The sequence below is a fragment of the Terrapene carolina genome, unplaced genomic scaffold (assembly GCF_002925995.2).
Source record: "Terrapene carolina triunguis isolate 2854851 unplaced genomic scaffold, T_m_triunguis-2.0 Scaffold95, whole genome shotgun sequence".
In the NCBI taxonomy this organism is placed as follows: domain Eukaryota; kingdom Metazoa; phylum Chordata; order Testudines; family Emydidae; genus Terrapene; species Terrapene triunguis.
In genome coordinates this window covers 34,855,317-34,874,839 of record NW_020664446.1, presented here as the reverse complement: position 1 = coordinate 34,874,839, position 19,523 = coordinate 34,855,317, and the positions used below count along the sequence as shown (strand labels likewise).

General features: G+C 43.6%; 1 protein-coding gene across 1 annotated transcript in view; it reads left to right on the top strand.

Moving 5' to 3' along the window:
- The window catches only part of PTEN (phosphatase and tensin homolog), a 117,286-nt gene that overhangs the window by 70,486 nt on the left and 27,277 nt on the right, over positions 1–19,523 (top strand). Inside the window, exons 5-6 of the mRNA XM_029911378.1 lie at positions 4,499–4,542; positions 8,770–9,008. Coding sequence (XP_029767238.1) covers positions 4,499–4,542; positions 8,770–9,008 — 283 coding nt within the window. The remainder of the gene's footprint in view (positions 1–4,498; positions 4,543–8,769; positions 9,009–19,523) is intronic.

The window sequence follows — 19,523 nt, the reverse complement described above, 5'->3', positions numbered from 1 at the left end:
TGGGTGATTTCAGAAGGCTTTGAACACTTCTAAACTCTGGGGTCTCTGGTGGTATCAGCAGTACAAGAGAAGTCTATGCTCACAAAAGGCACATCAAAGGAAAAGGACTTAAAAAACAAACAAACAAAAAAACCCCCTCCAAAACCAAAAACCACCTCATTGCAGCTCTGCATTGTGAACTACCAAGCCCTGTTCGCAAAATATAACTTCCTCAGCTGGGAAAGATAAATTACTTCTGTCTGAAATTCTCCAGGAGAAAGGGGTGGAACTGAAATGGATTATAAAAGGGATAGGTGGTGGTCAGAAGAGCATTGCAAATATGCGTCCAGATATGGTTTGAGATCAATGACCATGGCTGTCACTATGAAGAAAACCTTATGATTGCTAGTATCAGTCACCCTGAAATGATTGCTAGCATTCAGGCTTCCCGAAAGAGGTGCAAGCCACCAGAGAGGGACCTGCCTTTTGAAGGGATGGAGCTCTTTTAGATGCAGAACAGAGAAAGCACCCCATTTACTGAAGGACTCCTGGGCCACGTTAAGATTCGTAGGGATCTATACACTTGCTTCTATCAGAAACAATACAAATAGTAAGCTCAGCAAGAGGCACCTTCCTTCTCCTAGAGCAGACAACCTAAGTATCTGCCAAGGAAAAGACCATTATACTTGAGGAGCTGCCCATTGTAGTCCTTACGTTTAGTTCTAGTATAACAGGCAAGCAGGTACTGGTCATCACCAACAGCTACCCTGTTCATTTCCCTACCTGTCCCCTTTCCTGTCCTTCGAGAGACTTTGCATGAGAGCCTATTCCAAAAAAAAAATTGGCCTTGATGCTTCATCTAGGAGCAGAGGAGGGAGATACCTCAGAAGTACAGAGGAAGAGACTCACTCCTGATACTTTCTTATCCTGAAGAGGAAAGGGGTCCTATCCTAGACCTGAGGAGACTGAACAGATATATATGCCGCCTCAGATTCAGGATGGTAACCCTTGCCTCCATCATCTCATCTTTTCAGGATCAAGACTGGATCTGGCTGTCCTCTCGCAAGACATGTACTTCCACATAGCTATCAACCTGGCCAATAGGAAGTACTTGAGGTTCACAGTGGAGCCAAATCACTACCAGTACAAGGTACTGTCATTCAGACTCTACACGGTATCGAGAATCTCCACAGAATACCTAGTGGGGGAGGGAGGTGGCGGCCCATTTGAGAAGACAGGATCCACATCTACCCTTACACTTGGCTGATCAGAAGCAGATCCCAGCAGGAGACAGCAACAAGCCTAGAATATATACATGCACATGCTTTCTCTCCACCTTTTTGCCTGACTTAGATCTCATGGTGAGCTTTGAAAAAACCCTCATACCATCACAGATTATAGAGTTTATAGGAGCTATGATCCGTTCCACGCCAGGGAAAGCGTATCTGCATAAAGACAAGTACGTGTTGTTGTGAGGACTGCTACTGAGATAAGATAAAACCAGTCTGACATATATGCTTGCCTTGGTATATTGGACCACATGTTGGCATGTGTGTACATGACACTGCTTATCAGATTTCACTTGTGACCCTTATAATTCTGGCTCAGATCAGTCTACTCTCTACCAAAACACCAGAAGGTCTGAGTACCACCTCATGTTCTTGCAGAACTGGGATGTTAAAACCCAAGAACATGAAGGAACATAGTACTGTTCTCCAGCTCCCTGACAAGGACACTAATCACATGGGTATTTCAGCGACAGCTTGGGGAATCCAGCTGGACCACCTGCAAATACAATGGCATTGGTCCTCAGGAGACCTGAGACTTCACTCAGACATCCTGGAACTCAGAGCCATCATAATAGGTAGGAATGACATACAGGCTGTCCTCCAAAATTCCAGTGTAGTTCCTGACGGACTATGCCTCAGCAATGCACTGTATAAACAAGCTATGAACTGCCATCTCATCACCCCTCTGTAAGTCATCAAACTTTGGACATAGAGCCATCAATACAGGATCACCCTGATGGCTCTCCACATCCAAAGTGCCCACAACAGTCTGATGAACTTCTTGAGTAAACTGGTAACAATCATAAGTGGTCACTGAAGAGGTCCATCATAAAACAGATTCCATTGTTGGGGGAGAGAATTCTTTGCCTCCAAGCACAACACCAAGTGTCAGAACTTTTGGTCTAGAGGGGCCATGAGCTTGGGCTCTTTACGAGACACCTTCATTCTGCAGTGGAATTGAGATGTGCCTTTTCTTTGATTCTCCTGGTCCCTCACAGTGATATCTGAAATCAAATGAGTCAGAACCATCATCATTTGCGTAGCTCCTTACTGGCAAGGGTAGTTTTGGCTGACAGACCTGCTACAGATGTCTGTTTAGTTGCTTGCTTAGCTGCCATACTGCCTGGACTAGATATCGCAGTACCACAGACATACACTTCAGACCTGAAGTACTACATCTGACAGGCTGGATGTTGGCTGGCTAAGACCCTGAACTTGCTATCTATGGTAATCCTTTTACAAAGCAGGATGACATCTACTAGAAACACTTGTCTCAATGGAAAAGGTTTTTGATGTGTGGCCCAACATAACTTTCACTCTGCAGGCTATACCATCAAAGATCCTCAACTCCTTGCTGCCTACCTTTTAAAATGCTCTGGCCTAGCGTTCAGTTCCATTAAGGTCCCCCTTGCAGCGATCTCTACTACCCATCTACCAGTACAGTTGAGCATGGTCTTCCTCTCGAGTCATGGTCATGGGCCCTCTCTTTGAACCTGTCACAATGCTCTTTCCTTCATCTCACTGTGAAGACTGCATTCCTACTTACTCTATTCTTTTGGTTAGGAGAGCAACTCTGAGCACTTATGGCTGATCCTTCCTATATAATCTTTCATAGAGACAAGGTGGTGTTGAAACCTTACCCAAAGTTCATCCCCAAAGTGGCCTCTAATTCAGATGGAACTCAGTTAACTTGTATTCTTTCCAAAGTCCCACTCTACACTGGAAGAGAAGTTACACACTGGATGTTTCCAGAGTATTGCTTTACTACATCGATTGAACTAAGTAGTTCAAATTGTCTACCCACTTATTTCTGGCAATAACTGGCCATTCCAAAGGCCAAGCCATCTCCACTCAGAGAATATTTATGTGGATAACACAATGTATCTCTAAGGGCTGGTCCACACTGGGGCGGGGGATCGATATAGGAAACGCAACTTCAGCTACGAGAATAGCGTAGCTGAAGTCGACGTTTCCTATATCGAACTAAATTTACTAACTTCGTGTCCACGCGGCGCAGGCAGGCTCCCCCGTCGACAGCGCTTCCTCCTCTCGGCGAGCAGGAGTTCCGCGGTCGACGGGGGAGCGCTTCTGGGATCGATCTGTCGCGTCCAGATGAGACGCGATAAATCGATCCCAGAAGATCGATCTCTACCCGCCGAATTAGGCAGGTAGTGTGGACCAGCCCTAAGACTAACAGATGTATTGGAGCATAAGCTTTCGTGGGTGAATGCCCACTTCTTCTCATGCATCTGACGAAGTAGGCATTCACCCACGAAAGCTTATGCTCCAATACATCTGTTAGTCTTGAAGGTGCCACAGGACTCTGTTGCTTTTTACAGATCCAGACTAACACGGCTACCCCTCTGATACTTGGCACAATGTATCTCATATTGTTTCCAGTTGGCTGGTATATGTGTGTGTCACAGCATCAGGGCTCAATCCACCAAAGCTCAAGTGACATTCTCCACCTGCTTCAGAAGTGTGCCAGTTTCTGAAATGTGCAAGGCAGTGACATAGAGTAACCACTGATCTTCACCAAACATTTGTGCATTGGACTTAGCCCCAAGGGCAGATGCCAAGTTCAGGACCGCACTGTTCAACTGATGCAGCTGGTATTCCTTCTCACCCTCCAGAAGGAGTACTACTTGCCTGTCACCTGCGGTGGGATCCACACTGACATACTTGAACTGCAGGGTAAGAAAAACTGTTCTTTGAGATGAGGATGTCTGTGTGACCCCTATAATCCATCCTCCTTCCCTGTTTTCAGTGTCTTCAGCTAACGCAAGTTTCAAAATGTGAGGGAACTGAGGGAGAGTCACAGCCACTCTGCCCTTTATGCCCTTGTACGGGAGCAAAAGAGAACAGGGTGTATGCATGACCTTGATAAACACAGCTATTCCAAAAAGTCTGATCTTGCTCATGAAGCATATGCATACTTAAAGGGAGATTTACAATGACTACAAAATCTCAAAGAATCAGTTACTGTAGGATAACCATTATTTTTCAGCAAAATCTTGAGTTTGCCGTAGCAACTTAACCAATATATTTTAAAACAAAATATTCTGAATTTCATGGACCAAGTCTAGCTGTGGTGTTGAGCTATAAAGGTGATGTGGACTTAAGGTTTTTTTTTCTTGGCTTTCATGTGCTGATCCTTACATACAAAAGTGTGATAGACACCTTAGACTTACCTAACATACTTATGTTGAACTTTAATCTTTTCTTTTTAGATGTGCTGAAAGACATTATGACACCGCCAAATTTAACTGCAGAGGTATGTTTGTGCTGCCTAGGGTCTAGGCTATTAGCTTTTTTCCCCTTCCAATTTCTCCTTTTATTTTTCTGAACTAAGGAACAAAGTAAAACTGTCATATTAATGTAGTGTTTGGGGGGAGAGAGAAGAATGGTATTAACATAACCTAAGATTCCTTCATGAGAAGCTTACTGTGGTGCTTGACACTGTGTAGAAAGTATATTCTTAGCAATTATCTATCATGGGCTAAGAACACAAATAGTTGAAATTTCAGTGTGTAAGCCTGAGGTTATGACTTAAAGCTGATTTTAAAACAAACTATTAAGTACTCCATTTAATTTGATCAACACTTAGTTTACCAAAAATGGGGACTTTTACTGAAATTGGGACAAAGGTCCTTTCTAATATACAAGAGTCCATAGAATGAAAATGGAGAATAAGCCATGCTTACTGGTCAGAAGGTACATCTACACTGCAATAAATAACCCGTGGCACCAAGTCTCAGAGCCCAGGTCAGCTGACTTGAGTTTGGAGGGCTTGGGCTGCGAGGCTAAAAATTGCAGTGTAAACGTTCCTGCTTGGGCTGGAGCCTGGGCTCCAGTCTGAGCCTGAAAGTCTATGCAGCAATTCTTAACCCTGCAACACGAGCCTCATCAGCCTGAGTCAGCTGACTCAGGCAAGCCACAGCCATGCCGTGAGTCTTTTATTGCAATGTAGATATATCCACAGGCAGCTCTGCCAGAAAGTTCTGGAATCAAGGCTTCCCCTATATAAGGAATTGAAACTATATAACACTTCAGTATTCTGCCTTTGTTTAAATGGGGCAGCTCAGTGTCACTCTGACTTGAAGCTTTTCCAGCTAATGGGGGGATGTTTTGGGTGGTACTGAGAATTCTGCCTCTTGACCCTCAGTTAACCAAAGTCTTTTGGCAAGACACCTGCTGAAAGTAAACTAATGTCGCTGCTTCATGTCAGCACTTTTCTCTAGTGGTGGCTCTAGATTCCTGCATGGTAGCATTGGCAGAGGAATCTCTGGACACCGTGCATTAGTAGTTCACTTTCATACCATTGTTCAGAATGGGTATGATAGAATGAGTGGATAGATAAATAGAAGCTCTTCAATATGGATGACCTAAGAGCATTTGAAGGAGCTTACTTCGCTTCAGATGGCGCTCTAAAGGGAAGCATCTCCAGCATGTTATCTAACAGTGGATTTTAGTGTTAATGGGCCATGCTGCAGCTGTAATCCTTGGGACTCCAGTCTAAGTTCACTAGGATCTCCAGTACCCTTCTTATCTAGTCAGTGGTGTAGTCTCCTTCAGTGTTTGTTCCAAAATTTTCCGAAGTGTGGGGTGTGTGCCCCAACTGGGGAGCATGGACAGAACTCGGTCATTTTCCTGAGTCTGTTTAAATGTTTTAGTAGAAGCTAAATCTCTAGCTGTTATGGTTGCAGAAGAAACCATCAAAACACAGAGTTTAACTGATTCTGCAGTGTCTGCTTGTGTTTACAGAGGGGCAGAAAACAGTAGATGAGAGGTTTAAACTGCCCCATTCATTTCAATGAGTGCTAACTCAGATGTCACTTGTGATCCTTTAAATGTCATCTTTCTTACATGCTTTGACAATCAGTGAAATAGTTAAGTAAGGAGAGGAAGCATCCTATTAAGATAGATTCCAGGACTTCCAAGAGTAGGAGGGAGTCATGCATAAATGAAGTTGGGTGGGCCTTTAACAACACATGGCCAGATGTTGTCATTGCTTTCATTTTTATTTTGATTATGAAGAAACTACTTACATTTCAGAAATCACTGATTTACTGAAATCCTTTTACTCTAGAATATTACGAAGAGTCCTTAACACAGTTGAATGTTTATGTATCATCCCTGTTGCTCTATCCTGCCTTAGCTGAGGTTGCTCAGTTAGAGTTGCATTACTTTTTGTATTTTTGTCTTTTCCCTTTCCTCACAAAAACAATAATCCACCTTTGATATCTGAGAAAGTGACTTTTAGACTCCCCTTCTTCTATACACTTTGCCTTTCCCTAGGAGAAGAGGAAGCTTTAGGTACTCAGAAATGAGAAGTGATTTTGGGTGCCCAACATGAAGCATCTTGAAGATGTCTGATATTCAGACAGTGGGTTGTCAGCCAAATCAAGTATCTTCCTTGTGGGGCAAACTAAGTCCAAAACAAAATGAAAAGCTATCCAGAACAAGACCACGACCCCCTGTGGAGCCATAGCCCTCTGCCTAGGGTTTGTGTAACCTTTAAGTCCTTTCCTCTCAGGATTGTCTCTCCTTATTTCAGGGATCAAGCTGTCTTTCACCCGTTTTATGCCTCAACTTCCCTCAGTTCTTGCTAGTGTGTAGAGATTTTCCCCACAGTCTTTAGGTAGGTGGTGTAGAGGAGCCTGGGCCCTCCCAACTACTTCAGGATCTAGCCCTTGCCCTGGGTCTCTGAACTGGGAATCATCTGGCCATCCCAAACTCCAGACTGTCCACTTTTCCTAGATCCATTTCATACATTAGCCTTAGGCCTTTTCTGGAATCTTCAGCTGAGCCCTTCCTAGGCCTATGGCTCCTTCTCCGCAAGGAACCATGTGAGCCTTGACTCAGCTCTAGTCCCCGGAGAGCTTCCACAACAAGCTGTTCTTCTCTTGGAACTTTCTTCCAGGACTTCCTCTGTGGCTTTCTCTCCAGAGGGAACCTTGGCTGGTTCTCATCTAAAATGGAATCTACCTCCAAATTTTGGTGGCAATATTCTGAGATATATCTCAAAATATTGTCTCCCTTACCAATGTCATGTTGGTAGTGGCTAAAGAACTGCTTCAGTTTCCTTTTATACAGCTGTCTAAAGGGCCTAAGACTCTAATCTTCACATGGAGGTGGCCATTTTAGGAATACTCACTCTTCCATGTGAAAGGAAGCATAGTGGTGCATTTTTACATTGGGGTAGTTTGCAAGACTAGCACTCATTTCTGCTGCTTTGATGGAATCTGAATCTAGTTGTGAAGTGTCATGGACCCTCCTTTTAAAGCCATGTCAATCTTTGTTCATTTTTGTCAGTTATTTGGGGGTTTTTTGCTCTTCCAGAAGACCAAGTGGATGTCCTGTGCTGTGAGCCTATAAATCGTCCTTACATTTTTTCCCCAGACAAAATAGTACTCTGCACTGCACCAGAATTTTCTGCTAAAATAATCTCATGATTCAACCATAATCGTCATCTTTCTTCTGCTCGTATGACCTAAACTGTCTCTTCCAAAGGAATTTACATAACCTGAATGTATGACAAGCCAGTAAAAAAGACTTGCCCAAAATTGGATGCTTTATTCATTCTTTGTTGGCCAAAACTAGAGAGAGAGCTTCCAAGGTGACCGTTTCTGACTAGATCTGAGTGGTGATTTGTGCAAGAGCCTGTCTGTCCTCAAAGTCAGTGAGGGAGCCTGTTGGGCAGAGAAAATACAGCTTTGTATGACTAAATATACTGAGCAGCAATATGGATATTATCTATTTTTGTTTGGCACACTGCAAGATAGGTGTGTTTGTTTTTTGGGTGCTGCAATCTCCTGGTTATGGCTTATTTCTCTCTTCTGTCTTCAGAGTTTTTTTTTCTTGTCCCCCCACCCCCCTGCTTCCCAGTTCCAAGTACTTGCCATCCATCTTGTCTGATGGATTGTGTATGAGTAAAGAAAAAAAATTGAAATGTTTTTGGGTTTTACTGTTAAAACAATAACAAAAGCCTGGGTGTGTGGTTTTTTTTGGTTTGTTTACAATTAGCAGTTATGATTACGTATTACGCGTATTTTAGAGCCTCTTGGAACTAATTATGTGAACATGTCCAGTCCCTGGAATAGGGTAAACTGTAATCTCAGAACTCTTCAGCAGAATTGCCTCATTTGATCAGTGGGCATGGCTTAACCCTATATTCTTGTAATAATAGGTTCTGGTATAAGACCACTTCTGGGATGATGGATTGTTATAAGACAAATTGTCAGATACGAGCAAAATTGCTCTATTGAGTAAGACATTAAGAGTATGTATAATTGGGAATTCGCTGAAATTTGAGGGGCCAGGCTATTGGCATGTGCTCCACATCTTGTATACCACCTTTCTGGAATCGATCATTACGGTACTTGTCAGACCACTTAACCTATTCAGTTACCTCTTTAGACTGTTAATTGCATCTCTGGTTAAACTAGTTAAAATGCATTAAATTTGAGACTTCATTGTAAATCTTATCTTCCTATCACAGTTGCACAGTATCCTTTTGAAGACCATAACCCACCACAGCTAGAGCTTATCAAACCTTTTTGTGAAGATCTTGACCAATGGCTGAGTGAAGATGACAATCATGTTGCAGCAATTCACTGTAAAGCTGGAAAGGGACGAACTGGTGTAATGATTTGTGCATATTTGTTGCATCGAGGCAAGTTTTTAAAGGCTCAAGAAGCTCTAGATTTTTATGGGGAAGTAAGGACCAGAGACAAGAAGGTGAGTTATTGTACTCTGCTTTTTTCCACCCTATCACCCATTCCTTGGTACTTTTTCTAATTAAGATAAATTCAGTTGGGATAGGCTTCCAACAGAAGGTATGATTGTGTTTGACTTACTAGTTTAACTTTCGGTTTAAAGAAACGACACCATTAGTATTCTTGATAATAAGATTCTATTGAAAGCAAAATGCTGAAGTTGTCTCTTCCTTGTTTCTGTTATGTCCAAGAAGATTCTGAATGTTTATGCTAGCCATAGGAATATCAGACCACCTCTTCAAAGTGTGTTTTGCATGATATTACATCAAGTTGGCGGTGGATGGTGAATTTTCCCATTCAGCTATACAGGCATCAGCTTCAACCAACTGAAAGATAGGACTATTCTAGTTTGGTCCCTCTAGTGGATGAGCTGTCCAGCTCCTCCATTTCCTTTAGTCTTCTGAGGTATTCTGCTACTCCTCTACTTCTGGTGCTTGTTATGGCTGAAATGCGATGAGCCACTGTAATGTTTCTGGGTTGCCTTAACTATTCAACAGAACTTTCTGCTTCCACTTTACTTGGCTTCTGTTCTGTAGGGATGAAACTTTCAGGGTAATTGACCAAGGCAGAAGCTGCCATCAGCATCTCTTTATAGCCTGCCTCATTGAGAGCGTCACCTTTTCAGTCCCTATACCAGCCTCTCAATGAGAGGAATCTCTCACTCCTTGAACTGAGAATGGTAGAAGGCTTTCATGGCCTTTAACTCCTTGCTAGTAGACTTAGTGGCAGCCCTGCATAAGGCTGTCTGGCACAGGCAGGTCTTTGTTCACATGCTGTGGCTACAGCTTGCTGATGGTAATCTCTAGTGTCTCAGGACCTCAGAATATTTTTTTTTCTCACTTCTGCATCCTAGTCAAAATATTTTCCAGCTACACTGGGGTCTGGCTTTCAAATTCAGATCATCAGTCTCCCTTCTCTCTCCCAATTTCGTCTGTAGTGTTACAGCAGTTCATACACCTACTCTGGAAAGGACTGGAGTTGACGTATGTATGTATGTCAGCTCCAGTCCTTTTCAGGGTAGGTCTCTCTGAATTGCTCTAATGCTGCACAAAAATTATGTATGAGAGAGAGTTGGACTGCATTTAGGTTTTTATACATTTCTTAGCATCTAGATCTCTACACAGGTTGACACGTTCAAAGGCTCTTGGTTGTGGAATCATCAGTTGAGCAACTGAAGAGATTGTCTGCTGACCTGTTAGAGGGAGCAAATTAAAACTGTCTTATGCAGATAGCCACTTTAGCCAGTCATAAGAGATACGAGACCATTAGTCCATATGTCTCCATACTTATATAGTACTGTACAGAAAGAAAACTAACAATTTCTATAATTACATGTGTTCTGTGCTGAAAACCAGTCTGACAAAATAAAGAAATAAAAATGATGAAATGAACTGAGATGAAGAGGCAGCTTGATGCTTAAGCAAGATGGTTGTATTTCTTTAGAGTACCCAAGAACAGAGCAATTCTTGAACTTTTGGATGCCTTTAAAACCAGGGCTTTGGAGTTGTGCTTCGGCTCCACTCCAGCTCCAGGCAAAAACCTGCAGCTCCACTGCTCCGGAGCTGCTCCGCGCTCCAGCTCCGGGCTCCGCTCCAAAGCCCAGTTTAAAACTTTATTCTACTCTTTGAGGACTATGCCAGAATCCTAGGACTGGAAGGGCCCTCGAGAGGTCTTCTAGTCTAGTCCTGCCATGAGTGCAGGGAACTAAGTATTATCTAGACCATCCCTGACAGGTGTTTGTCTAATGTGCTCTTAAAAATCTCCAATGACACAGATTCCACAATGTCCGCTAGGCAGTTTATTCCAGTGCTTAACTACTGACAGGAAGTTGTTTTTTTCCCTACACTGCCCTTGTTGCAATTTAAGCCCATTGCTTCTTGTCCTATCCTCAGTGGTTAAGGAGAACAATTTTTCTCCCTCCTCCTTGTTAACAACCTTTTCTCTACTTGTAAACTGTTCTTTTTTGCCCCCCCCCCCCCCCCCCCCCCCGGTCTTCTCTTCTCTTCTCTTCTCCAGACTAAACAAACAGTTTTTTCAAATCTACCCTCATAGGTCATGTTTTCTAGACTTTTAATCATTTTTGTTTCTCTTCTCTGGACTTTCTTCAAGTTGTCCATATCTTTCCTGAAGTGTGGCTTGCAGAACTGGACACAATACTCCAGTTGAGGCCTAATCTGCATAGAGTAGAGCGGAAGAATTACTTCTCATGTCTTACTTACAACACTCCTGCTAATACATCCCAAAATGATGCTTGCTTTTTTTGCAACCGAGTTACTGTTGACTTTCATTTAGCTTGTGATCCACTACGACCCCCAGATCCAGTAGTACTCCTTCCTAGGCAGTCATTTCCCATTTTGTATCTGTGCAACTGATTGTTCCTTCCCAAGTGAAGAACTTTGCATTTGTCCTTATTTAATTCACCCTATTTTCTTCTGACTATTCCTTCAGTTTGTCCAGATCATTTTGAATTTTAATCCTATCCACTAAAGCACTTGCAACACCTCCCAGCTTGATATCTGCAAACTTTATAAGTGTACTCTATATGCCATTATCTAAAACATTGATGAAGATATTGAACAGAACCAGACACAGAACTGATCCCTGTGGGAACCCCACTTGATATGCCTTCCAGCTTGTCTGGGAAACCACTGATAACTACACTCCTGGAACTGTTTTTCAACCAGTTGTGCACTCATCTGATAGTAGCTCCATCTAGGTTGTATTTCCCTAGTTTGTTTATGAGAATTTCATTGAGACAGTATCAAAAGCCTTACTAAAGTCAAGATATATCACATCTACTACTTTTCCTTATCCACAAGACTTGTTACCCTGTCAAAGAAAGCTGCTTAGGTTGGTTAACATGATTTGTTCTTGATAAATCCATGCTGACTGTTACTTATCACCTTATCTTCTAGGTGTCTGCAAATTGATTGCTCCATTATATTTCCGGGTACTGAAGTTAAGCTGATTGGTCTAATTCCCCGGGTTGTCCTTATTCCCCTTTTTATAGATTGGCACTATATTTTCCCCTTTCTAGTCCTCTGGAATCTCACCCATCTTCCATGAGTTTTCGAAGATAATCGCTACTGGCTCAGATATATCCTCAGTTAGCTCCTTGAGTATTCTAGGATGTATTTCATCAGGTTCTGGTGACTTGAAAACATCTAGCTTGTCAAAGTAATTTTTAACTTTTCCCTATTTTAGCCTCTGGTCCTACCTCATTTTCAGTGGCATTCATTAAGTTAGATGTCCAATTGCTACTGAACGTTTTGGTGAAAACTGAAACAAAAAAGTCATTTAGCACTTTTGCCATTTCCACATTTTCTGTTCTCTCTGCCTCCTCCTCTCGCCCCTCCCCCACATTTGAGTAATTGGCCTACCCTGTTCTTGGTCTTCCTCTTGCTTCTAATGTATTTGTAGAATGTTTTCTAGTTCTCTTTATGTCTCTAGCTAGTTTAATCTCATTTTGTGCCTTGGCCTTTTTAATTTTGTTCCTACATACTCGTGTTATTTGTTTATATTCATCCTTTGTAATTTGACCTAGTTTCCACTTTTTGTAGGATTCTTAAATTTTGAGTTTCATATAATTGAAGATCTCCTGGTTAAGCCCCAGTGGTTTGATACTTCCTATCTTTCCTATGCAGTGGGATAGTTTGCTCTTGTGCCCTTAATAATGTCTCTTTGGAAAAACTGCCAACTCTCTTGAATTGTTTTTCCTCTTAGGCTTGCTTCTGAAGGGATCTTACCTACGCACTCCTTGAGTTTGCTAAAGTCTGCCTTATTGAAATCCATTTTCTTTATTGTGCTGTTTTCCCTCCTACCGTTCCTTAGAATCATGAACTCATAATTTCATGATTACTTTCACCTAAGCTGCCTTCCACTTTCAAATTCTCAACCAGTTCTTCCCTATTAGTCAAAATCAAATCTGGAACAGCCTCTTCCCTAGTGGCTTTCTTCACCATCTGAATAAAAAATGGTCTCCAATACATTCCAAGACTGGTTTGATGATCTGTGCCCTGCTGGGTTTCAAAGCCCCCCCCCCCCCAACCCCCAAAAAAAAAAGTCTGGGTAGTTGACAGTGATGGGGGACATCATCCTGTGCTTTGTATGATTTTGTTAGCTTGTAAAAAGCCTCAACCACCTCCTCTTTCTTGTTAGGAAGTCTAGAGTAGACCCCTACCATGACATCACCCTTGGTTTTTTACCCCTCTTATCCTTACCCAGAGACTTTTAACAAGTCTGTCTCCTATTTCCATCTCAGCCTCAGTCCAACCATATACATTTTTTTTATATACTAGGCAACACCACCTCCCTTTTTTCCCTGCCTGTCCTTCCTGATTTAGCTGTGCCCTTCTATACCAATATTCCAGTCGTGTATTATCCCACCAAGTCTTCGATGCCAGCTGTCATAGTTGTATTTATTAACTAGCATTTCTAGTTCTTCTTCGAGAGATGTCCCTGTGGGTGCTCCACTCCAGGTGTTGGTGCGCCCCTGTACCTTCGCTCGGAGATTTTTACAGCAGTATTTGCATGGGCCACACATGCACGGTGCTTGCCTCACTCACCGAATTCATTCCAGCGATTTGCTAATCTCGCCAACTCCAGATTCCCCATTATTTGGTACCGATCTCTCACCGGGACAGTCGTCACGGCACCGACAGCTATCCCCTATTCCCTCTCACTTTTCTAGTGATGAGAACAACAAAATGGAGGGAGTTTATTCACCATACTATTTCTCCCCTCTTCACATTCCTACTAGCATGGGACCATGAAGACCAAGGTCCTCATATTCCAGGGACTTACCACCCTGGTATGGACACCCATTGATGGGACCACCCATGCCCTTCCCTGGACAATGGCATTATTAGAACCCATGGGGGTCCTACAGCAGGCACCACATTAGCTGGTACAGCCCATGCAGAGGTGACATTAGATCTCCTCTTGTACCTGTTCACGCTTCTGCGATGGAGGAACAGGAGCAACCTGTAACAGTGCATGCAAATGAGGAGGCACCTGAAGCCTCCCCAAATAATAATAATAATTCATCCACATCACCAGAAGAGACTATAATGTCCCCACCCCCAGCAAAAGCAGATGATTTTACTCATTTTCAGGACCTCTTCAAAAGAGTGGCAAATGAGCTCAAGATCACTCTGGTGGAGGTGTCGTGGACTCAGCATGAGCTGACCAACATATTACAGCCTTTGACCTCCTCCAAGATCCCCCTACCTATTAATGGAGCCATTATGGATCCTGCCAAGAATATCTGGCAAACCCCAGCCACCATACCCCCTACCTACAAAAGGGCAGACCGGAAATACTATGTATCGTCCAGGGGCTCAGAATTCCTTTTCACGCACCCAGCACCAAATTCACTGATGGTAGAAGCAGCCAACCAAAAGAACAAACAGCAGCATTTCCGGTCCACTCCCTCTGACAAGGACAGCAAAAGAATGGACCTACTTGGCCGCAAAGTTTATGCATCATCCATGCTGCAATTTAGAGTGGCAAACTACGCGACCCTATTGGCCAAATATGATCACAGAAATTACGGGAAACTCATGGACTTTATTAATGACATCCCAGAGGACAAGAGACAACAATTCAAAGCAATAGTCTCTGAAGGGCAGATTATTTCCCACATGGCATTGCAGGCTGCCCTTGATGCTGCAGACACCACTTCCAGTTCCACCGTGATGGCCGTAGTGATGCGCTGGGCTTCATGGTTTATCTCTTCTTTCCCATGCGAGATACAAAACACCATGGAGGATCTCCCCTTCGATGGTGAGAAGTTATTTGCAGCAAAAACCAACAAGGTTCTACACAGACGCGCTTGGATCCCTAGTTATTCATACCCCGGCAACTAGAAGACGACACTACAGGTATCAGCCTTTCCAACGCCCACGAGTGTGGGGGAGTCAGGGCCCTGCACCCCCCACTTCCTGCGATTCACCGTGACTCTGAGCCAGCCAGTAAAACAGAAGGTTTATTAGACGACAAGAACATAGTCCAAAACAGAGCTTGTAGGTACAGTCAACAGGACCCCCTCAGTCAGGTCCATCTTGGGGGACAGGGAGCCTAGACCCTGGCTCTGGGTCTCCCTCTGTTTCCCCAGCCAGATCCAAACTGAAACCCCCTTCCACAGCCTCAGCCAGCCACATCCGTCGGCTCTTCCTCCAGTTTCCCAGGCAGAAGGTGTCACCTGGCCCCAGCCCCTTCCTGGCTCAGGTTACATGCTCAGGTATCATTCCTCAAGTGAAGTCACACCCTGATATCCCATCACCAATGCAGATGGTCCCAGTAAAATTCCCATGCAACATTCCCAGGTCAATCCTCCCCACTACCTACTCTGTCACACCCGGCCTACAGACAACAACAACAGAGGCCATACGACCACCAGCAGCAACACCGCCAGAGACCCAGGCATCAACTACGACGCCTCATAACATTGGCACCATCCTAACTCTCTCCACCTAATAAGCAAATTTGAAGTCTTGGTCAAGGATATAGAAAAGCTCCCACCCACTGTAGCGCTTATACTTCCCATCCAACTTTTTGGTCACCGTTTACTCCCATTTTGCCACAACTGGCAAGTCATCACTATGGACAGATGGACCCTAAAGGTCATCCGATTGGGCTTTTCCATCACCTTCCTGTCCATACCCTCTACCTTCCCCCCCCCATCCCATCCCTCTTCAGGGACTCCTCTCATGACAACTTGCTCCACCAAGAGGTGCAACATCTTGTACAAATAGGAGCAGTCGTGACGGTGCCCGATCAGCACAGGGGAAAGAGGTTTTTATTCCCACTACTTTTTGACAGAAAAGAAAAATGGGGGATGGCGTCCCATCCTCGACCTCAGGCGACTCAACAAGTTAATCAAAAAGCAAAAATTCAAAATAGTTACCCTCACAACCATAATTCCAGCGCTGGAGCAGGGAGATTGGTTTTCAGCCCCCAACCTGTAGGATGCTTATTTTCATGTAACTATACACCCTGCCCACAGGCATTTTCTCAGATTTGTTATGGGCTCAAATCACTACCAATACTAGATTCTGCCATTTGGCCTCTCAACAGCACCTTGCATCTTTTCCAAGATTCTCATGGTGGCAGTGGTGCACCTACGGAAAGGAGGAGTCATAATTTTTCCTTACCTGGATGATTGCCTGCTCAAGGCACAGACTCTTGGGGAGGCCATTCAAGCCATGCAGATGACCATCGACTGCTTCCAGGGTCTGGGCCTACAAATAAACACAAACGAATCCACATTAACTCCTACTCAACGACTAGAGTTCATAGGCACTTAATTTGATTCCATCTCTCCCATCCGACAGATTCAACACCATAAAGAATCTTATCACTAAGTTGCAAAACAGCCTGCAGGTCACTGTCCGGGACTGTCTGCAACTTCTTGGCCATATGGCCTCTTGCACTTTCATGGTCAAGAATGCATGCCTCTACATGCGGTGCCTGCAGGGTTGGATGACCACTGTCTACAGACTGCGAATGCGCACGGCCTAAACAGACTTCTATCCATACCTACCACAGTCAAGGACTCGCTCACTCACATGGTGGACTCTTCTACACAACCTCTGCTCCGGAGTCCCATTTGAGCAGGAGTCCCCCTCTGTTATAATTACCACGGATGCTTCCTTCACGGGCTGGGGAGCACACATGGCACACACCCCACCACTCAGGGACTCTGGTCACCTACAGAACCTCACTACACACAAATCTTTTAGAGCTTCGAGTGGCCCGCAATGGCTGCCTCCAATTTCCCTCCCACAACCAGAACCAACACATCAGGATCATGACCAACAACGTCGCCTGCATGTTTTACATAAACAGACAAGGAGGAGCTTGATCTCACTTGCTCTGCACGGAGGCTATGAAACTTTGGAATTGGTGCCTCCATCACGATATCCAAATTTCAGCCTCCTACCTACCTGGTTCACTAAACACCACTGCGGATGAGAATAGCAGACCTTTTCCCCTAGATCACAAATGGGAGATGAATGATACCATTCTACACAATGTATTCAAAATATGGGGCTACCTGTGACTGGATCTTTTTGCAATCGCAGCCAACAAAAAATGAACTGAATTCTGTTCCAGAGCGGGCCTAGGAAAGCATTCGATGGGAGATGCATTCATCATAAAATGGAGCAACAATTTCTTATACACATTCCCCCCCAATACCACTTCTTCACAGGGTATTACAAAAAATATGAGCAGAGAGGGCCAGGGTAATACTAATAGCCCCTACGTAGCCCAGACAGGCATGGTACCCATTTTTAACGAGGATGTCAGTTTGCCTGCCAATTCCACTTTCTAGCCCCCCTCCTCTCCACGAACCTATTTATCACAACACAGGTCAACTATACCACCCCAACATAATGATGCTGCGCCTGAAAGATTGGCTCCTCAAGGGCTCTCTAATGAGGAGCTAAACTTCTCTGAAGAGGTACAAAGAGTACTGTTACATAGCAGAACACAATCCACACGTACCACCCATCTCCAAGCAAACTGCTCCTGCTTCCATCCGTCTTTCACTAATACTAGACAGTTTAATTTCTAAAAGCTAATCTGGGGTCTCCTTTAGCTCCATAAAGGTACATCTAGCAGCAATTATGGCATTTCACAGTAAGACCGGAGACTCTATCATCTTCGCCTGCCCTCAAGGGCCTCCAGATCCTATACCTGGACATTAGACCACCCACTCAACCCTGGGGCCTACACTTGGTCCTCACATGCTTGATGCGCCATCCATTTGAGCTGCTTGAAACATGCTCCCTCCTACATCTATCCATGAAAACTGCATTTTTAGTTGCCATTACATCTGCCAGACGTGTAGGAGAACTTGGATACTGCTTTTCAGTCACCTGGAGTGGAGCACCCACAGGGACATCTCTCTAAGAAGAAGAGGTTACGTTCTTTGAGATATGTCCCTGTGGATGCTCCGCTATCCACCCTCCACCCCTCAACTTCAGCGTTTGGAGTGGTCTCTATTGGAGAGAAGGAACTGAGGAGCCCAGGCTCCACATTTTATTGAAGCAGGCACCGCGCGAGTACTGCTGTAAAAATATCCGAGCAAAGGCACGGGGTGCACCAACATCTGGAGTGGAGCACCCACAGGGACACTCATCTTGAAGAATGTGAGTTATTGCACAGGTGAGTAACCTTCTCTTCTACTGCTTTTCCCTATACTTCTCACATTAGTATACAGACATCTAAGATACGGATTTGATTTCCCCCCATGTTTTCTCTTCTCTTCCTTATTCCTGCTATAACTGCCCTTGCTCCCCCCAGATTTTGACCCTTCTCCCATGTCTCCATAATAACGACCAAATCTAGTGCTTTCTCAGCAAACCCCAACATCAATTACTGTGATTCCAGCTTAGATTTCGCTCCATAACTATAAAGCAGATTAACAAATCAACGAATATTAGATTCATTCTCTCTCTCTCTCTCTCTCCTCCCCCTGCCACACACATTGGTCTTACTTCACAAATAGACAAACAATAATTTAACTATAGGCATTTGGAGAGCAGAATTAATGGTATAATATAGGTCTTTCTGAATGGGAAGATGAGAATGACGTATTCTGAAATGATACTTCAGAATGGTCACAATTGAATGAGATCAGATATTTAAACAGAGTACTGACTGTTCCAGCAAAAACTGGCAAAGGTAACTAACAAATATCTGTAGAATAGATATCTGACAGAGATTGTCTGCAAACAATATGAAAAATGTGAATCTTCAGTAGGTTATATTAATCTCCATTAATAGTCAAATGGGTAGATGCTGAATGTAGTAGCTGTCATCGTACAGTATGTATGATTAAGCATTGTACAGTAGGAAGGTGATATCTACATATTATAGGAACAAGCTATGGTTCAGTGTTTTCTTTTGAAGGAGAGTAATGATGAAATCCCTATGGAAGTTCTAGTTAGAAAAAAGAAACACTTGCTAGATAATTTGTATTAGAACAAAATACCATTGTAATCGATGTGTTAACTAAACATTCTTGCCTGTATGATATTGAGTCAGTCTGCCTGTATGATCTTGAGTCAGTCCTTAAGATCCCGGTGTCTGTTTATCTACCTCAAGGATGGTTTTTAGGGTAAAAAGTGAGGTCCTCAGATATGTGACTTAAGCCATAAGTACTTATAGATGTTCTTATGAAAACCCTATATCTTTAAATAGGGCTCTGACCCTTTGTTTAAAGTCTCATTGTAAATTCCTAAATATCATGTTGATGATGATAGACAGTCTCTGTTCTCTAAGATCTGCTGTGTCCCCTCCACTTGGACCTGATTATTTGGTTGAAGGATAATATGCACGAAGTAATTAACTTTAGGAATACTGTTTATAGACAAGCAACAGAGGGTCCTGTGGCACCTTTGAGACTAACAGAAGTATTGGGAGCATAAGCTTTCGTGGGTAAGAACCTCACTTCTTCAGATGCAAGACA